Below are 16,237 nucleotides of genomic sequence, written 5' to 3'. Positions count from 1 at the left end.
TTTTCATTAGTGGGGGACCCAACCAAAGAACAATGTTATTATGGAATGGAAGGGAGGGAAGCACCATCCAATGGCGATGGCCAGTGGTGGTGATAAGAAGGAAAACGCGAGTTTTACACTGTCGCGAAAAAATGCAAAAGTAGACTTCGTATAATTTTGATTGTAAGCCTCGCTTTAGATTTTCCCACTGATACGTTGGTAGTTATTCGTAAAGACCAATGAAGCCTGCGGGGACGCCTCACTCTTACCAGGGAAAATACAGCTTGTAGTCCCTCAGACTGCCGCTATATTTTATTTTATAAACAAATTATTTAGTTATTTAGTTAGTGGTTAGGTGGTAGGCTACTGGCCTCAGGCATGCCAGCGGGTACAAAGGTTAAGTACCTACCTAATACATATCTACTCCCCTTACTAAATAGAAAGTCACGTGCAGACAAAGTTGCTGCCAAGCCAAACTTTTCCGCGAAAATTTATAAAATGTAGAGCAAACACTATTTAGTATGATGCGCTATAGCATGACATGACCTCCTTTTGGCTTACTGTAGCATTACTGCAACACCTGTAACTTTATTTTAGATTGTTCATTTATTATGCAAATTTAGTTCATAGCTAAACATGACGTCTCATAACATTTATTCTTGTCCTAATTAATTTATAACACCGACTCAAAATAACTTATTATCGCGCGAGCCGCATTTACTTACACATCTATCGGTGGCTATGCCTGGCTCCCCGTGTGTGTTGTGGAGTCCCCTCCCTGGCCACTGCAGCCACGGCGGGCGCTGATCGGCGGCCTGCAGTCCGCTCCCGCCATGGCCCGCGCGCTCACGCTGCTGCTTGCAGCACTCGCCGCCGCCGCCGCACAAGATGATGACTTCGGCTTCCACATCTCCGGTAACCTCCTTCATCATCTGTACTCCTAGTACTTTTCCTGCAGGAAGATGCTCTATTTTCCGCTAATAATTTAATTACCTAAGTGCTCTCTAGTGATTGTTGATATCCTGGTGGAAGGTATCACAATATGGTGATGATGATGATGTGTTGTGATAATGAAACAAGTGGACGCGATGTCGTTGGATGTGTTGCTTCAGTGAAAGGATCTGAAACGGTTGTACTCGTAAAGGATAAGTATTGGGAAGAACTTGGAACGCGTTGAACTCTAATGTATGAAGAAACAGGGTTGTTATTGTTTTTAACATTTTAGTGCCTATACAAAAAAATTAAATGCCGAAAAGGGATATTTTCTAATTATTCTCATAGTTTAAAATTATTCCTATGTATGGTACTGAAGATTAAAATAATTTACCCACTGTAAAATCTTCTCCGTTGTCTTTATCCGTAAAAGATATAGCAAAATCAGGGGTCCATATTTATAGTAAGTTGCCATAAATTAGTTTTATTTCGTATTATTTTGGTCGCGATCTACTATACTATAGTACCTATGGTACTTATTAAAATAAATAGGAATGTACATTCCAACACTAAGAGATAGTAGATAAGAGCCACTATTCTCTGGACAACCCTGAATCCAGCTAGAGATCTGTGAACAGATTTTTCCTCACCGCATAATGTACAAAGGAACCTAATTATTACATGCTATTAATTCATACCGCTTCATAATATATTTTTGATAATTTAAGAGATTCATAGTTTTTAATTTAAGTTTAGTCGGTTTTGATTAGAATCCGTAAGGTAGATTAATGTACCAAGTACCTAAACGTCTTCATTGCATATGTTTGCTAAACGTAACGAAAGTGTTCACCATCTTGACGGTTCCTTGCACTCGCGGCAACATGTCGAAACAGACACACTTGCAACAGAATACTACAATTTAGTTGTTTATCGAAATTATGATAATTATGACGATGACACGTGCGTGCGTGCAGACGAGCGAAGGCGGTATTTACATCATAGCAAACAGTACTCGACATGAGACTGTAGGTACTACAGCAGGTCCTTTCTAGCTACATAGGTAATAGAGCCAGGGCCACTTCCGTCCGTCCTAACACTGGAGCAGAGGCTGGCCGGCGGGTTGGCTGGTTATGTGTCTGGGCTATGACGTGTGGTGAGATGAGGTGAGGATCTCCTTGGGAATGGCCTAAGATGGGAATTTTATTTATGACATGTAGGTAGTGGTAGCGTTTTAGTAGTAAGTGTGATTAGTAGTGCTAATTTAGCACCAGGTAGCGAGGGTTTGTTTAAGTATCTATTGTCCAAAGATTGATCCACACGAAAAAGTCCGTCTTGCGGCCGGATCTCTCTCAAGTCGTGAGCACTCATGTCAAATTATATTAATTTACACCCTGCTATTGCAATAGCGACTAGTATGGCACGTGGTAAATAAGCTTTCACTTTCAACATTAGTTACCTACTACTGGGTGGTCACCAGGAAACATAGCAGAGGCGTTACCCCCATTCTAAGCTTTGCAACTAGGTACAGTCGAGCAAAAGGCAAGCAGACCATGTTTAGTTCTTAGTATCAAACTTGGAACCTTAGATGTATAGAGTTTCGTAGTTCTTTGTAATAAAATGGTATGCCAATGGCTTGATTACCTAGGTATATGAATTATTATTGTAGTGGCTACAACTCCGAATCGTATGTGGGCTGTAAACATTATTAAGATTGTGCATTAATATTATTAATAATAATAATTATTTATTTTCAGATATGCATCATTAATGCATCGTCGTTGTTATTAAAAACCAAATAGTTAGCTAGACTAACTTTAGTCATAGATAGTTAACCTTATTCATAAGAATCCGAAGAGAAAGTCCATAGGTATACCTACATACCATGATTTTATACAAACTGAGATTTAAATTATTGTGGTTACGCTATTACTTCTGAGGTTGCCGCCGCCGTCTAGTCTTTGCCGTTGTTTGTTTTACTCGACCACGGCAAAGTTAAAAGAAGGTTTATGTGGTTGACCGGTATCAACCGGTATACCTAAGTACTGAGTAAGTGTTCGGATAATTTACAAGTTGACAATTATGAGGAAGCTGGTGGTCCACATTCGTAATATTTCAGTTTATCACAAAATCATAATAATGTGCTTATCTCAATTTCCTGGCTTCGCTTCGGTGCGTACCGACTTTTTATTATGATTTGATATCCTAATTAAATTTTAGTCATTAAAGTCGTCTGCAAAAATACGCTCGAAGAGTAAAAAATGCTCTTGAATTCATTATAATTTTCAGAGGACAGACGAGGTCAATGGGTAATATAGTCGGGTTTAACCTGTGTCTTATCTTCAGTGTCAATAAAATACCGCTACTTCTACCTGTACTTCTACTTACCGCATTGCGGCAGCTACACCTGTAAATCCTCCTTCATGACCTGCTCCCCTGGCCCTCCTCTAACCTGGTCTCCCCTGCAGATGCGGAGTACTACACGATGCCGAAGCTGTTCGCCCTGGATGAGTACCGCGGCTGCGTGGCGCGGGGGCTGGGCTACTGCGTGGGCAGCTTCGACCTGAGCCCGCGCGGCGCGGAGGCCGGCCAGATGTTCCGACTCATGCAGGTTGGTATACCTACCACCGTGCAGTTTCTGAGGTCCTGGTACTTTGATACAGACGTCCGGCCCACGAGGGTTTGAGGCTGCAGAATGGTCTTTCTGAATGCTCTTGCCCATTGTTTTAGTCTAACATCTTGGTATTATAGCTGCGAAAGCTGCAGCTACAGGTGCCAGAAGTTGCAAATATGTACCTATTAATAAATAATTTATATGAAGAAACAATAAAAATACTTATACCTATAGCCAGGTTGTTAACCTCTTAAACATTGCAATGATCAAAATAGCATTGGCAAATATTATGATAAAGTGTCGATCTATAAACAGCCGCGTGTCGACACTGACTTGCAACAGCGAGCCGCTTCTTGTGGCCATTAGGTATGCTAATGCTTAACCTTGAGGCAGTGGATGTCGTTGACATTCACAGTTCACATCCAAAATTTGGCCTACATTAGTGACACTGTTGTTAGGTGCATTTCTACATAAGAAAGTAAATAAATAAAAATAAAATGTTTTTTAATCATACCTACGTTTTTTTAAATATGTAGCTGGATAAATGTCGATTATAATTATGTACTTAGGTATATTACAATCGTGGTGTAGAGAATGTGCAACGTCAGCGTTTGTCACTAGCTGCATAAGCGTAAACTGACATCGGTACCGATATGGTAGATAATAAACTGTAAAGTAATAAATAAAGCTTAGAGGTATCAGGTCAACAGCACATCATGACTGTGACGGTAGACAATTTTTATTGTCGTCCGTCTAGGTAAATGTAGAGCTTTGTAAGTTTCCATCGACTTGCTGTTAACGAAAACGTCGGCGGTGGCGTCGCGTCGGTAAACACATCGAGCACTAATATTAGAAGCTCAGAGTGGCGATGGCGATCAAGTAATCTGCCAGAAAGTGAAAGGGAAGTTTAGGCGACGTCATGGAATCGCCGAAACGACGGCGACCTCGGTCGTTCCCCCCGGGCCCCGCCAGCTCGCGACATGCTGCAGCGTTCACACTCATGGTTAGATATAGTGGAAAATTACTGCTAATGTTAATAAACACTTTCTTTTCTCTTTATAACTTTCATGTCATGTGCGTATATAATGTTTATTGCAACTTTCATCTCATGATATTTTTGAATGATTCATGTGGCCCCCATGTATTTCAGACGTAACGGTCACCAAATGCACTTTGACCTTTGAATCGATTTATTTATCAATGAGGTATTGAATTAGCTTCCATTGGTAATGAAACACCATGGGAAACTTCTATTTCTTCTTAGCCTGTCGGTAAAAAATGGTCAGAGCTGGACCATATAAGTAATCTTGATATAAGCTGAGTGCTTAGACAAGGCCTTTTTTAACCATATTGCTTATACCGAGCGATCAACAGTGGCCAACATGAGCCAAGATATATTATGTGTAAGTATCGATCGTGTATTCCATCATCGGCCAAGTTAGATTTGGGCTTCCTTGGCCCTCATTATGCCACTGCCGGTGTAGAACTTCGGTCCAGCGTGCCTCATATCCGTTATTAATAACCGATATATCCAGTGTAATGTAATGAATGGTAACAGTTCTGATCGCATGAGGTAACACGCCGCGGTCGAGTGAGCCACTGGTTTAAGGTCACTGGGTCATATTGTTTATTTGTTGCTACACTTTTACTATTTTCTTTTGTAATGCGATAGAATAATGCAGAATGTGGTATTTTTAACCAATAATAGTGTAAATCTCTTCAAATGCCTAAAAAGATTGCACCGAACCTTTCCTACTTATTATACTTAGGTAGGACCAACTTGTTAGATGATGCTGTGCTGGTGACTTCCATCAGCATTAGTTCCCATGCAGAAAGTCAGCGGCACAATCCTATTCCGCCATCAGACACCTTATTATGTCCTTTTAGACAAAACTATGTCGTCTGCCGTTGTTTAGTCTCTCTCAGTCCAACCCCTGCTTGGCACAGATCTACTTCAATCTCTAGATATGGGTCCTCACATGGTGTATGTTTGCAGCGCTACTCGGCGAACTGGGTGGACCGGTTCAACCACACGCGCCTGCACCGCGGCGTGTGCCTCGCGCGCCGCTGCCCCCGCCCGGGGACCGCCGGGGGACGCCTAGAGGACTGGTAATGTCACTGATGATTTGTCAAGCAGTCAGAGTTTGACAGTTACGTAACTACCTAGTACCAGTAGTACCGAAACATTCAACCCTACCTTCAGATTCTTATCCATCATGCTTTAATTCACTGGCAGCAAAAAATCATCCCTATACAGCTGGTGAAGTACTTGGTTTACGATGGATTTACTGGCGTCATCACCATCAGCATCTTCCACCTTTTGACCTCTATGCTCCCTCCATCAAAATCTGTAACCTTTCCCTCCTGCAGGTTTGCTGACTGCGTGAACGCGACCACGATGGCGGAGTACAACATGTCTGCGACCCTCACCACCCTGGAGTACTGCCGCGGGGGCGAGGGGGCGGGGGACGAGGGGGGCGCGGGGGAGGAGCACCGCGCGCCGCTGGGGGCCTCGGAGCGCGCGGCCGCGGCACTGGCGGCGGCGTTGCTGGCGCTGGCCGCCGTCTCCACCACCCTCGACCTCACGCTGCCCGATCATAACAGGAAGGGTATGACGCCTACACGCTTATGAGATCCTGGTAGTTGTTGTAAATATTTATGGTCGTTAGAGGATAGTTGGTTTAATTGGTTGGTCCATCTTATCTACGACTAGTTTTCACGTGACTTCCGCAATAAATTAGATTAATTTATCTTTTAACTAATTGGCTTTGTTCAGATCCTAAACTCACTATACAGTTACTTTGCTACCGTATGTTATTGTAGCAATGGTAGGTGTCAGTCCGTGTAACATTCCCGGTCCACCTTGGCGCAGGGCGCTGGTGAAGGGTCCAGCGGTTGCCCAACTGAGCGACTGAACGGGCCCTGCGCCGGCGCCGGTAGCTCATGCATTTGATATCCATCTACTTATCTAAATTCCGTTTGTTATCTATCTTGTATAAGTCAACAAACCGAACATCGATAAAACAGACAAATGTTGTAAGATTGTTTAGGTACAGGTACATACTGAAAATCAGAGTGAAACTTTGACAAGCCCTTTCTTTTTCGAGAATCCGTGATAAAGCAGTTGAGATATTTGTTATTACAGTCATAAATCATTATTAGAATAAGAAAGTATTCAGCCGTAACCATTTGATCTACATTTTGACAAGTCAATTAATTATAATTAAGTAGATACCTACATGCAATAGTTTAGCTGTCTGTTATTTATGTATAGTGCGCTTCACAAACACAAGTTGAGCAAAATCGTAAACGTTTGCACAACCAGTCCTACAGACAACAATAAAGTTTTAAGAATTGCGAGTGCATTTTTGCATCAAAATCAAATCAAAATCAAAAATATTTATTTAAACACATATGAATTTAAATGAGTAAGTACAATATTATGAAATTAAATTGGAAGTGTGTGAGTTAGTAAATTTACGAGTTTTGGTGGCTTCCACACTAGGCTCGGCCTGTGTCGTGGATGCCGGTGTACCGGTTATAAAAGGTATAATATTAACAAAGAAGGTAGGTAGCACTTACAGTAAAAACAAATGTAAACAATGTTTAAATTACTAAGACTAATCATAGGAACATTTTTCGTGGACTTATATTCATTAGTAACAAAATAAAATAAAATAAAATTAAAATTAAAATAACTTCTAAACAAAAAATTAACCATTTTGGTATTTAAAAACAAAGAAACATGCATTCTTATTTATAAATATAAATCGACTGAGTAATAAAATATGTATTGTTGGGTATGGAGTAAGACCGCAAGATCATTATTAAACCTACAGCCGCGGGATTATCAAATAGCTACTTAACTACTTATCCATATTTGCCATCTCGAAGCAGGTTTTCAATAGGTACTTAATGTCTATTATTGGAAAGAGGGTCACCGAACCAGTCCGCGAATTTCGATCTGGTTCAATCGCGGGATATTGTATAACTTGACCACCAGACTTAACTATGGTTGGATCGAACGCACCTATACATCGAATGCTCCTCAGCGGTTGTGAGTGTGAAGGTAAAAATATGCTGATATACCTACCACTCCACCATACGTATAATGCCGTCCCTTTTAGGCTGATTTAATGTCAATATTACGTATAGGTACAGCTTATAGTGACTGCAGTTAGAGGCTGCCAGAGAAGGCGTCTCCGTTAGATAACGCAGGAGCGACCGGTCCGGCTTTCCCAACGCCTTGAGAAACATTCTCCACACACACACTGGTGATACCACTCGCCTCTTGGGTTTAACCAACTCAGGAAACGCCAAGTTTAAAAATAACCATCTGATAGGTATCTAGATAATGATTATGTCATCTAGGTAACAGCCAATATAAAAAAAAATCCATACAACAACCGTTTGTTCTTAGTAGTAGGCCCTACAGCTACAGGTCAAAAGCCCTGCAGCTGATGGGGCAATGAATGAGGAAGGCGGCGCGACCTTGTCCGCCGAATCTCACGTGTCCGACACGAGCGCGTTACGTCAGTCGCACGTGACTGCATGCGGACTCCGCATCCATTACCCAAAAAAGACCCAAAACATCCAAGTGATGTGCACCAAAGCACAACATTTACTCAACAACTCAACAGATTTAGAAAATGTCGTATCAAGATAATCTGTAAAATCTAAGTGCACTGGGAGAAGCTACGGAAAACTTACGTATCTGCGAAGCACATAATAATTGCATGTGTTAATATTCTAAGTCATTTAAGTTATGAATTTTAAATAAGGTCCTTTATAATGCGTGGGTAAATATTGAAATCTGCGTTCACTTCTGTTACTGTTTCATTGCAACCGTCATGTTGTGTCTGTCGCCGGCCATTGGTCCACTTCGGCATTACGTGGAGTCTGTTACCGTTAATGACGATGCGTGCGACCACGGCTCGTTACGTAAACACTCTCCGGCAGCTCTACTGGCCGCCACGTGACGATACCGGCAGGGCGACCCTTGTGCGAACATCGACAACTCTTCGCACAATACATTAGAACGCTACTTTCTATCTCGAGCCATTGTACATCTGAAGCTTCTCGCCGGTGTGCCGCAAGGCTCTCAACTTAGGCCGCTTCTTTTCGTGTAAACACTCGGTCATTATGAAATGCGTCGCTCGTTTATTAAGATGTTATTATGATTGCTTCCATTGTGCAAGTATGCAGATCGTTTATCTTTAACAATTTTGCAAACATTCTTGCATTTATTAGAATTATTAGTTAAAAATATAATATTTTGTAAGAACTTAAGTTAAAAATAGATATTTTGTTTACGTTTTGCGCACAAAATTATAGTTACTTTCTCTAATCAATTGCTAATTTAGAACTTTAATTACTGATTGATTAATTTACGCTGAATTCAACCAGAAAGGTCTGCTATTGTAGGTAGACATCATATCACTTATTTCTGTCCGCGCTAGGGTCGGTCCTGCGTCTCCTCGTTTGTCCGCTCTGAATCCGCCGCCGCCGCCGCCCGCGCTGCGCAACCGCTCTCATTACTATGTATCGCCGCAACCGCGCGATAGCCACCAACTGTTACTGCAACTCAAATACTTACCACTTTCCTTTGCTTACTTAAATAGTTCCATTGATTGGCCAAGGAAATACTAACTGCAACTTGGAAACACCTAGAGGAAAATTACACTACACTCACTTTTAAGACATATTAAGTTTATTTACCTTGAGCAATTGCGATATAGAGGCATAACTTAATTCGTAGCAACCCCGATGCATAGACATAGGCAAGGCATGTAGTGTACCTACACGTAAAATGTAAGGTGGGCTACCTCGACATCACTTGAGGATATTAATAAGTTTTCCTAGAGGAGACTGGGTGAAGGAAATATAACCTAACTGAAGTACCCCCGTTGCTGCAGGCATGCAGTGGGCGCTGTCTTGGTCCGTGGTGGGGTGCTGGCGCGCACTGCTGGCCACGCCGCCCGTCTCCAAGGAGTCCGACCTGCGGATGTTCGATGGAGTCCGGTAAGGAAAAGCCCTAAGGAAAGTCTTACTTCGCGAAACGCGAAATTTCTTGTGATTGCATGACATATTATGACAAATCTTCGAAACTTCCAATTTCGTCAAGTAAGAGGAGCCCTCCTATATACTCTCGTCTGTATATCTGTCTGATCGGCTTGCTTATTTCATTGTTCTGATTGTGGTGCTGTTCGCAGAGTGATCTGCATGTTCTGCGTGATCATCGAGCACGTGTGCTGGCTCGCCACGCTGTCCTACTCCTCGGACCCGCGGTATACGGAGGAGGTGAGTCATAACGTCGTCTATTATGTAGATATACAGCATCTTTCGTTCGTTTTCAAGCCGGAAACCTCAGTTTAACGACGGATCTCAGCCTGAAACTGTGTGAACCCTCGATTTAACCCCTTTGATTCGTCTTCATGGAGACGACTGGATGGCGCACTGGCTGCTGTTGAAAGGTCGTGGGTTCGATTAAGGGCTTCTCCTCGGTTCTATTTTCACCGTGAGAGATTTCCCGTAGTTACATAATACCATCATCAATAACCCCAATATTCTGCGCTTGGATTCAAAACCCTCTGTCTGTTTTGTGTTTGTTTGTGTTTCTAACTGCACCCTCAACTCGCAGAAGCGTCGCGAGACGGACGTGATGCTGATGACCAACAGCACGCTGGTGGTGCAGATCTTCTTCATGATGTCCACGTTCCTGCTGGCGCACAAGCTGCTCCGCGCCCGGCGCCGCGGCGCGCTGCCGCTGTGGGGCACCTTCAGCCAGACCATGCTCAACAGGATCATCAGGTAGGTGGCCCATATTCCATGCTTAGAATTTTGTTACACTTTGTTTTGTGGTATTTTGTATTCTTTTTGGTAAGTACCTACCTACAGTTGTTGATTACTTTTCTCGTGGGTTGGTTCCTTCCATGCACCCTACATCCAAGGTCAGATCAGAGGTCGCTGTATAGTTTACGAACCTCAGCAACATGACTGAATAATATATACGCAAATATTCATAAGACATACGTGGTCATCAGAGTAGGTGGAAATAGAGCAATAAAATATTTTTTATAACTCATGTAAAGGCCCCGATCCCATGTGAAGTACCTAGACACGAGCTACAGTATCCCCACTAACCCTGTCACCTCCGCTGCAGGATCAGCCCCACGTACTGGGCAGTAGTCTGGTTCGCGGCGTCGTGGTGGGCGCGGCTGGGCAGCGGCCCGCTGTGGACGCCGCTGGTGGGCGCCGAGGCCGCCGTCTGCAGACACAAGTGGTGGACGCACCTGCTCTACCTCAACAACGTCGTCTATTCGGATGATAAGTGCTTGATACAGACTTGGTGAGTTTAGTTGATAGCCTGTTGTAGTCCACGTGCGCTTTCTCTATATCTACAGAGTTATTATGTAAATTATGTATTTTCTCATTTTCCGGCTAGCAATACAGTTTCCTTGTGGATTGACTTGAATGCGTATAAGGGGTACGAGGGTTAATGGTGGTCTTTCAGAACGAATTCATATTCGTAGTAATTTTACAGACATTACCAGTGTCGCCACCACTGATTATTTCCATATTTACTGAAAAATATACAGGGTGTTGCAAAATTGGTATACTAAGCCGAAACCTACATGTGCAGCATGGTATATCTAAGCCCGAAACCATGCTGCACATGTAGGTTTCGGCTTAGTATACCCTTTTTGCAACACCCTGTATATACGTATATGAAAAACATATTACAATTTGAAACCCCCTCCAGGTACCTGGCAGCAGACATGCAAGTCTACGTGCTCTGCCTGGCTCTCACCCTGGTGCTGACGCGCGGGTCGTGGGGCCCGCGGCGCGCGCTGCCGCTGCTGGCCGGCTGCCTGGCGCTGTCCCTCGCCGTGCTGGCAGCGCTGGCCTACGCCTGGAGACTCGTGCCCACCTTCGTCATGCACCGCCCCGAGTGAGTTAAACCAATAAATAAACCCTTCGCAGATACAGTGCCATAGGCATGCAAAACAGTCGAGACTCTTTTTTTTTGTTGGTGTTTTTAATTGTATATTTAAATTGTAGTGTTTTTTTTGTATTTGTTCGGTGTATTTGTGCAGCACCAAATAAAATCTTTTTCTTCCTTTTATTGGTTGGAGATTGTAAACGGTGCCCGTTAGAGAATATTATCATCATCAACCATAAAGTGGCCGTCAATAAAATTTAGTTCTGGTTATTATTAGCCCTTCACTAGGTCGAGGTGTCACCGCATATTAAATAAATTACTCACATCAACATCAGCGTTAAGGCTGTGGCTCCAATATGGCGCAAACCGTTATAGTGTTGCTTGTGGTTAATAAATATTATGGTAGATTTTCCATAACCTCCTTTTAACCGCTATCAACGGATTTATGACCATTAAGCACCTAGGTTAAGAATTTAGCGACCAAAAATACCATAACATACCCTAACCTCTAAAACTTCAACGACCGATCGGCCCGCAGATGTATCCGGCGCGCATACCACGGAGAAGCATCGTTCAACGTGCTGTACCAGTCGCCGCTGGGCAACGTGCCGGGCGCGCTGGCCGGCCTCGTGCTCGCGCACACGCACCATCTCCTGCTGGACCGAGGGTTCAAGGCCGAGGAACACCCGGTGAGTGCAGCACACGGCTATGTGCTCCTGGTAGCTAGGATACACTCAGCTGGGTTGTCAAAAGGACCACAGGCGCTTCTGTCTAGCTGCATTGGCTATGCATCATTGCAAATTGTCAGCTTACTAAAGTAGTAATGTTTCAATGAATAAATAGGCGGTTTGTTAGTGTAAGATGGTACTTAGGTACCAAAGTGTAAAGCAGCTTATAAAGCTAACTGTACCTATAATTAACTTCTGATTTGTATTATTTTATGAAACCACATCTCGCTATTACGAATATTGGTTGTCTGATTCCATTTCGCAGTTTCCTAACGATCAGTATTTTCCGTACTATGAACCAACCAAATCTATCTCAATAAATAATTTCGTAACTTATCTAGAACTAACAACTACCTACGTGGATAAGACCTAAACAGGATTCAATAAACAACCGTCACTGTTGCACAACCGTAGGGCTTACTGCAATCTGGTCTAGACTAGTGCATACATCTAGTACTTGCCTACTTTCACCAGACCCGAGGAGCTTCAGTTCCTGTATGTTACAAGAACTGTACACTTTACTATGCCAAAATAGGTGTATAGTTTAACTGATACATCTACCTTGTATTGTATTTACGTGTAGATACGAGGGCTACACCGAAAAGATCGGGAATAGAATACTTAGGAATAAATTAGAGTGAAACCTTTTTGGTGTATCAAATGTAGTGTATTTTCAAACATAATTCCATTTTCGAATTTTAAAAAAAGTAAAAAATAAAAGAGTATTGACCATTTGAATTTGACAAGTCGGTGTAAAAAATGGAGCTTACGCGGGAACATTTCCGTGCAATAATTTTTCACAACTTTCGTCGAGGTTTATCTCAAGAACAATGTCTCGCCGAGCTTGTTTCTATTTATAAACTTGAAGCACCAAGTAAAACGACTATATATCGTTGGTATTCTGAGTTTCGCCGTGGACGTTCCTCTCTTACCACAGTCCCTTCTACTGGTCGGCCAAAAACAGCGGTAACACAAGATAACATCGATGCTGTACGCCAGTTAATAAAAGAAGATAGACATGTGACACAGATTCGGGCTTCTCTCAGCATTGGTATGACAGCCATTCAAACCATTTTACATGAAGAACTGGGTGTCAAGAAGTTAGTTTCGCGCTGGGTGCCCCACCGTTTGACCGAGGAACAAAAGTCGGCTCGTGTTAATTGGTGTCGATCTGCTCTGCAACGGTTCAATGGAGGCAGTTCAAATGCTGTCTACAATATCGTCTCTGGTGATGAATCGTGGATTTATTCATATGAGCCCGAAAGAAAACATCAATCGGCAGTTTGGGTCTTCGAAGGTGAGGTCAAGCCAAAAAAAGTTATTCGCTCACGCAGCGTGTCGAAAAAAATGGTCGCTTCGTTTGTATCGAAAACTGGCCATGTGGCTACGATTCCATTACAAGAACAAAGGACGGTTACTGCTGATTGGTACACAACAGTTTGTTTGCCGGAAGTCGTAAGAGAACTTCGTAAAACTAACCCGAATCGTCGTATAATCCTTCACCACGATAATGCAAGCTCTCATACCGCTCGCAAAACAAGAACGTTTTTAAATATGGAAAACGTGGAGTTGATGGACCATCCTCCGTATAGCCCTGATCTGAGCCCCAATGATTATTTTACATTCCCAAGAATTAAAGATATGCTACGTGGTCAACGGTTTAGCGGCCCAGAAGAGGCGGTCGAAGCTTACAAATCAGCTGTTTTGACAGTATCCACTTCAGACTGGAATTACTGTTTCAATGATTGGTTTAATCGAATGAAAAAGTGCATTGAATGTCACGGAGACTACTTTGAAAAACAATAAAAGTAAATAATATTATGATAAGTATCTTTGTACTTTTTTCTATTCCCGATCATTTCGGTATCGCCCTCGTATGCATCGATTTTAGAATATTGAATTAAAATAGTGCCATAGGTACTATATTATTTTCTTTCATAAATGTTCCTGACGTACCAATTTCAATCCCAGTGGCAGTCTAGGCTACGGTGCTTATGTAATATTCTTCATAGCGCTAATCCAGCTCTGCAGACGTAGATAAATAATTAGCCAGTCAGACCATTGACCATTGATACCTCATTCGTGGCTCCTTTTGAGCACCCCCCTAGTGGTAGCTACCTAATGATGATAGCCGATACGGCTACGGCGACTGCTGCTGGTTAGGGTTGCGCCTTATATGCGCACGGAAATGACTGATATAGCCAATCTTATTTTGAGCTAACCTAACCCCTGATCTCCCGGCAGTGGTTCCGCTGGAGCTCGCTGGCGGCGTTCCCGCTGGCGGTGCTGTGGGCGGCGCTGTCCCCGCGGCTGCTGGGCGCGGGCCCGCCCCCGCGCGCCGCCGCCGCCGCGCTGGCAGTCCTCGAGCGGCCCGTGTTCGCGCTCGGCATGGGGGTGGCTATGCTGGGCGCGCTGCATGGCGTGAGGAGTGAGTTACTGTTTATTACTATTTAGCTCAGTAACACCTTCTGTATAGTAATGTGATCTAGTTTAGTCCTAGACAGGGTTTGGTTTAGAAAAATGCAGGTACATATAGTAGTTTCTTGAGATCATAACATCGATAACCCGACTGACGAAGTCAAAAGAAGTACAAGTACCTAACGTAGTAACACTAAATCAAACTCTATGTTAAATTTAAAATCTCAGTAATAAAATAAGCCCATGGCTACGAACCGTCTTACATCCCTGAAATCCGTATTCTGATCAATCCATATTTAACACACATCGTAACTCCCTTCTATTTCAGTTAAGGGTTAAAACGGTATACTAGCACAATTTATACTCTATGACTCAACGATCTATACATGTCCCCGAGTCCTCCCACTGACCCCCGCTCTCCGCAGGTCCGTGGCGCTCGGGGCTCTCCTGGGCGGGCTGGGCGCCGCTGGCCCGGCTCTCCTTCGCCGCGCTGCTGCTGCACATGCCCATCAACAAGAGCGTGGTGGCCTCGCGCCTGCAGCCCAAGCAGCTCGACCGCTTCACCGCCGTATGTACACATTTATGGGGAACCAATAGCAGCAGTGGTCTCTGCCATAGGCTTACGTACATAATATGAACACACGAAAAATAGTAGAAGAGGGAATGCTCTTAAAATATGCCTACCGAACATGGGTGCCTTCCTATGTATAAAGACCTTCTAAGAGGCAAGCTCGCTTGTGATTGGCAGCAGCAAGCTCATATGTCTCATTTTAGAACGCATTGATATACAGTCTCTGTTGATAAATGAATATACCCAGTCTTATCATAACCCCACAGGTATTCGAGTGGTGCGGCGTTGCAGCCATCTCATACCTGGCAGCGGTACCACTGGCTCTGCTGGTGGAGATCCCGGCGCAGCGCCTGCACGCCGCCCTCACCCGCGCCCGCGCCGCGCCGCGCGTCCAGCCCGAGACCAACAACAACACCGTGGAGAAGACACCACATACTTAGCCTACCTGGACTTGACCAGGGTGTGGGGACGGTGACATGTTCTCATTGTTTAGTGTAAGGATATGGACTGACAAACTGTTATTAATGTAGATTTCAAGTCTATCTAAATAATAAAATGGTTTAGGTGGATAGTTGTCTGATCAAGAGAATTTCTATCGGTTATCAATACAATTCTTCTAAAGACTGTTTTTGTGTTAAGAATCATTTATGTTGATTCTGATCAGTTGGTATATTACTACGCACAGTAGTAAACTATTGATGCATTTGTCACAAAAATGCAACTGATAAATAGATGTTATAAATGAAGTTCATGTAGAATATTTCTGTATGTTTATGATAGGTTAAACATAACTAGAAATAAAGGTTGTAAATATTGTTACTAGGTTAAGTAAATTGTTAGTGATATAAAATTTGTGATATCAATCCCGATATTTTCTGTATTTTTAAATGAAGTTTGGTGCATCAATATAAGAAGGACTATTACTTTGTAGAAATGACTTTGTAATATAGATATAATTTTTATTTTTAAAATATTTGTTTTGCCCTGTACCTACTTTCAAATAATTTTTACAAAATTTTAACTTCAATGTGGATGCATTTTTGATTTTGTCAACT

At 43.0% G+C, this 16,237-nt stretch overlaps 1 protein-coding gene across 1 annotated transcript; it reads left to right on the top strand.

The window, feature by feature from the left end:
- The first annotated feature begins 779 nt into the window (after positions 1-779).
- On the top strand, positions 780-16,094 carry LOC105389938 (nose resistant to fluoxetine protein 6). Its single transcript, XM_038118845.2, has 13 exons — positions 780-894; positions 3,378-3,520; positions 5,520-5,632; positions 5,894-6,132; positions 9,439-9,544; positions 9,736-9,823; positions 10,164-10,333; positions 10,686-10,871; positions 11,286-11,474; positions 12,004-12,154; positions 14,438-14,621; positions 15,037-15,179; positions 15,449-16,094. Exons 1-13 carry the CDS (start codon positions 813-815, stop codon positions 15,620-15,622), a joined length of 1,968 nt encoding a protein of 655 aa, XP_037974773.2. The 5' UTR covers positions 780-812; the 3' UTR covers positions 15,623-16,094.
- The last annotated feature ends 143 nt before the right edge of the window (positions 16,095-16,237 follow it).

Source organism: Plutella xylostella, chromosome 16 (genome assembly GCF_932276165.1).
Source record: "Plutella xylostella chromosome 16, ilPluXylo3.1, whole genome shotgun sequence".
Lineage (NCBI taxonomy): Eukaryota > Metazoa > Arthropoda > Insecta > Lepidoptera > Plutellidae > Plutella > Plutella xylostella.
This window is presented reverse-complemented; position numbering and strand designations above follow the sequence as displayed.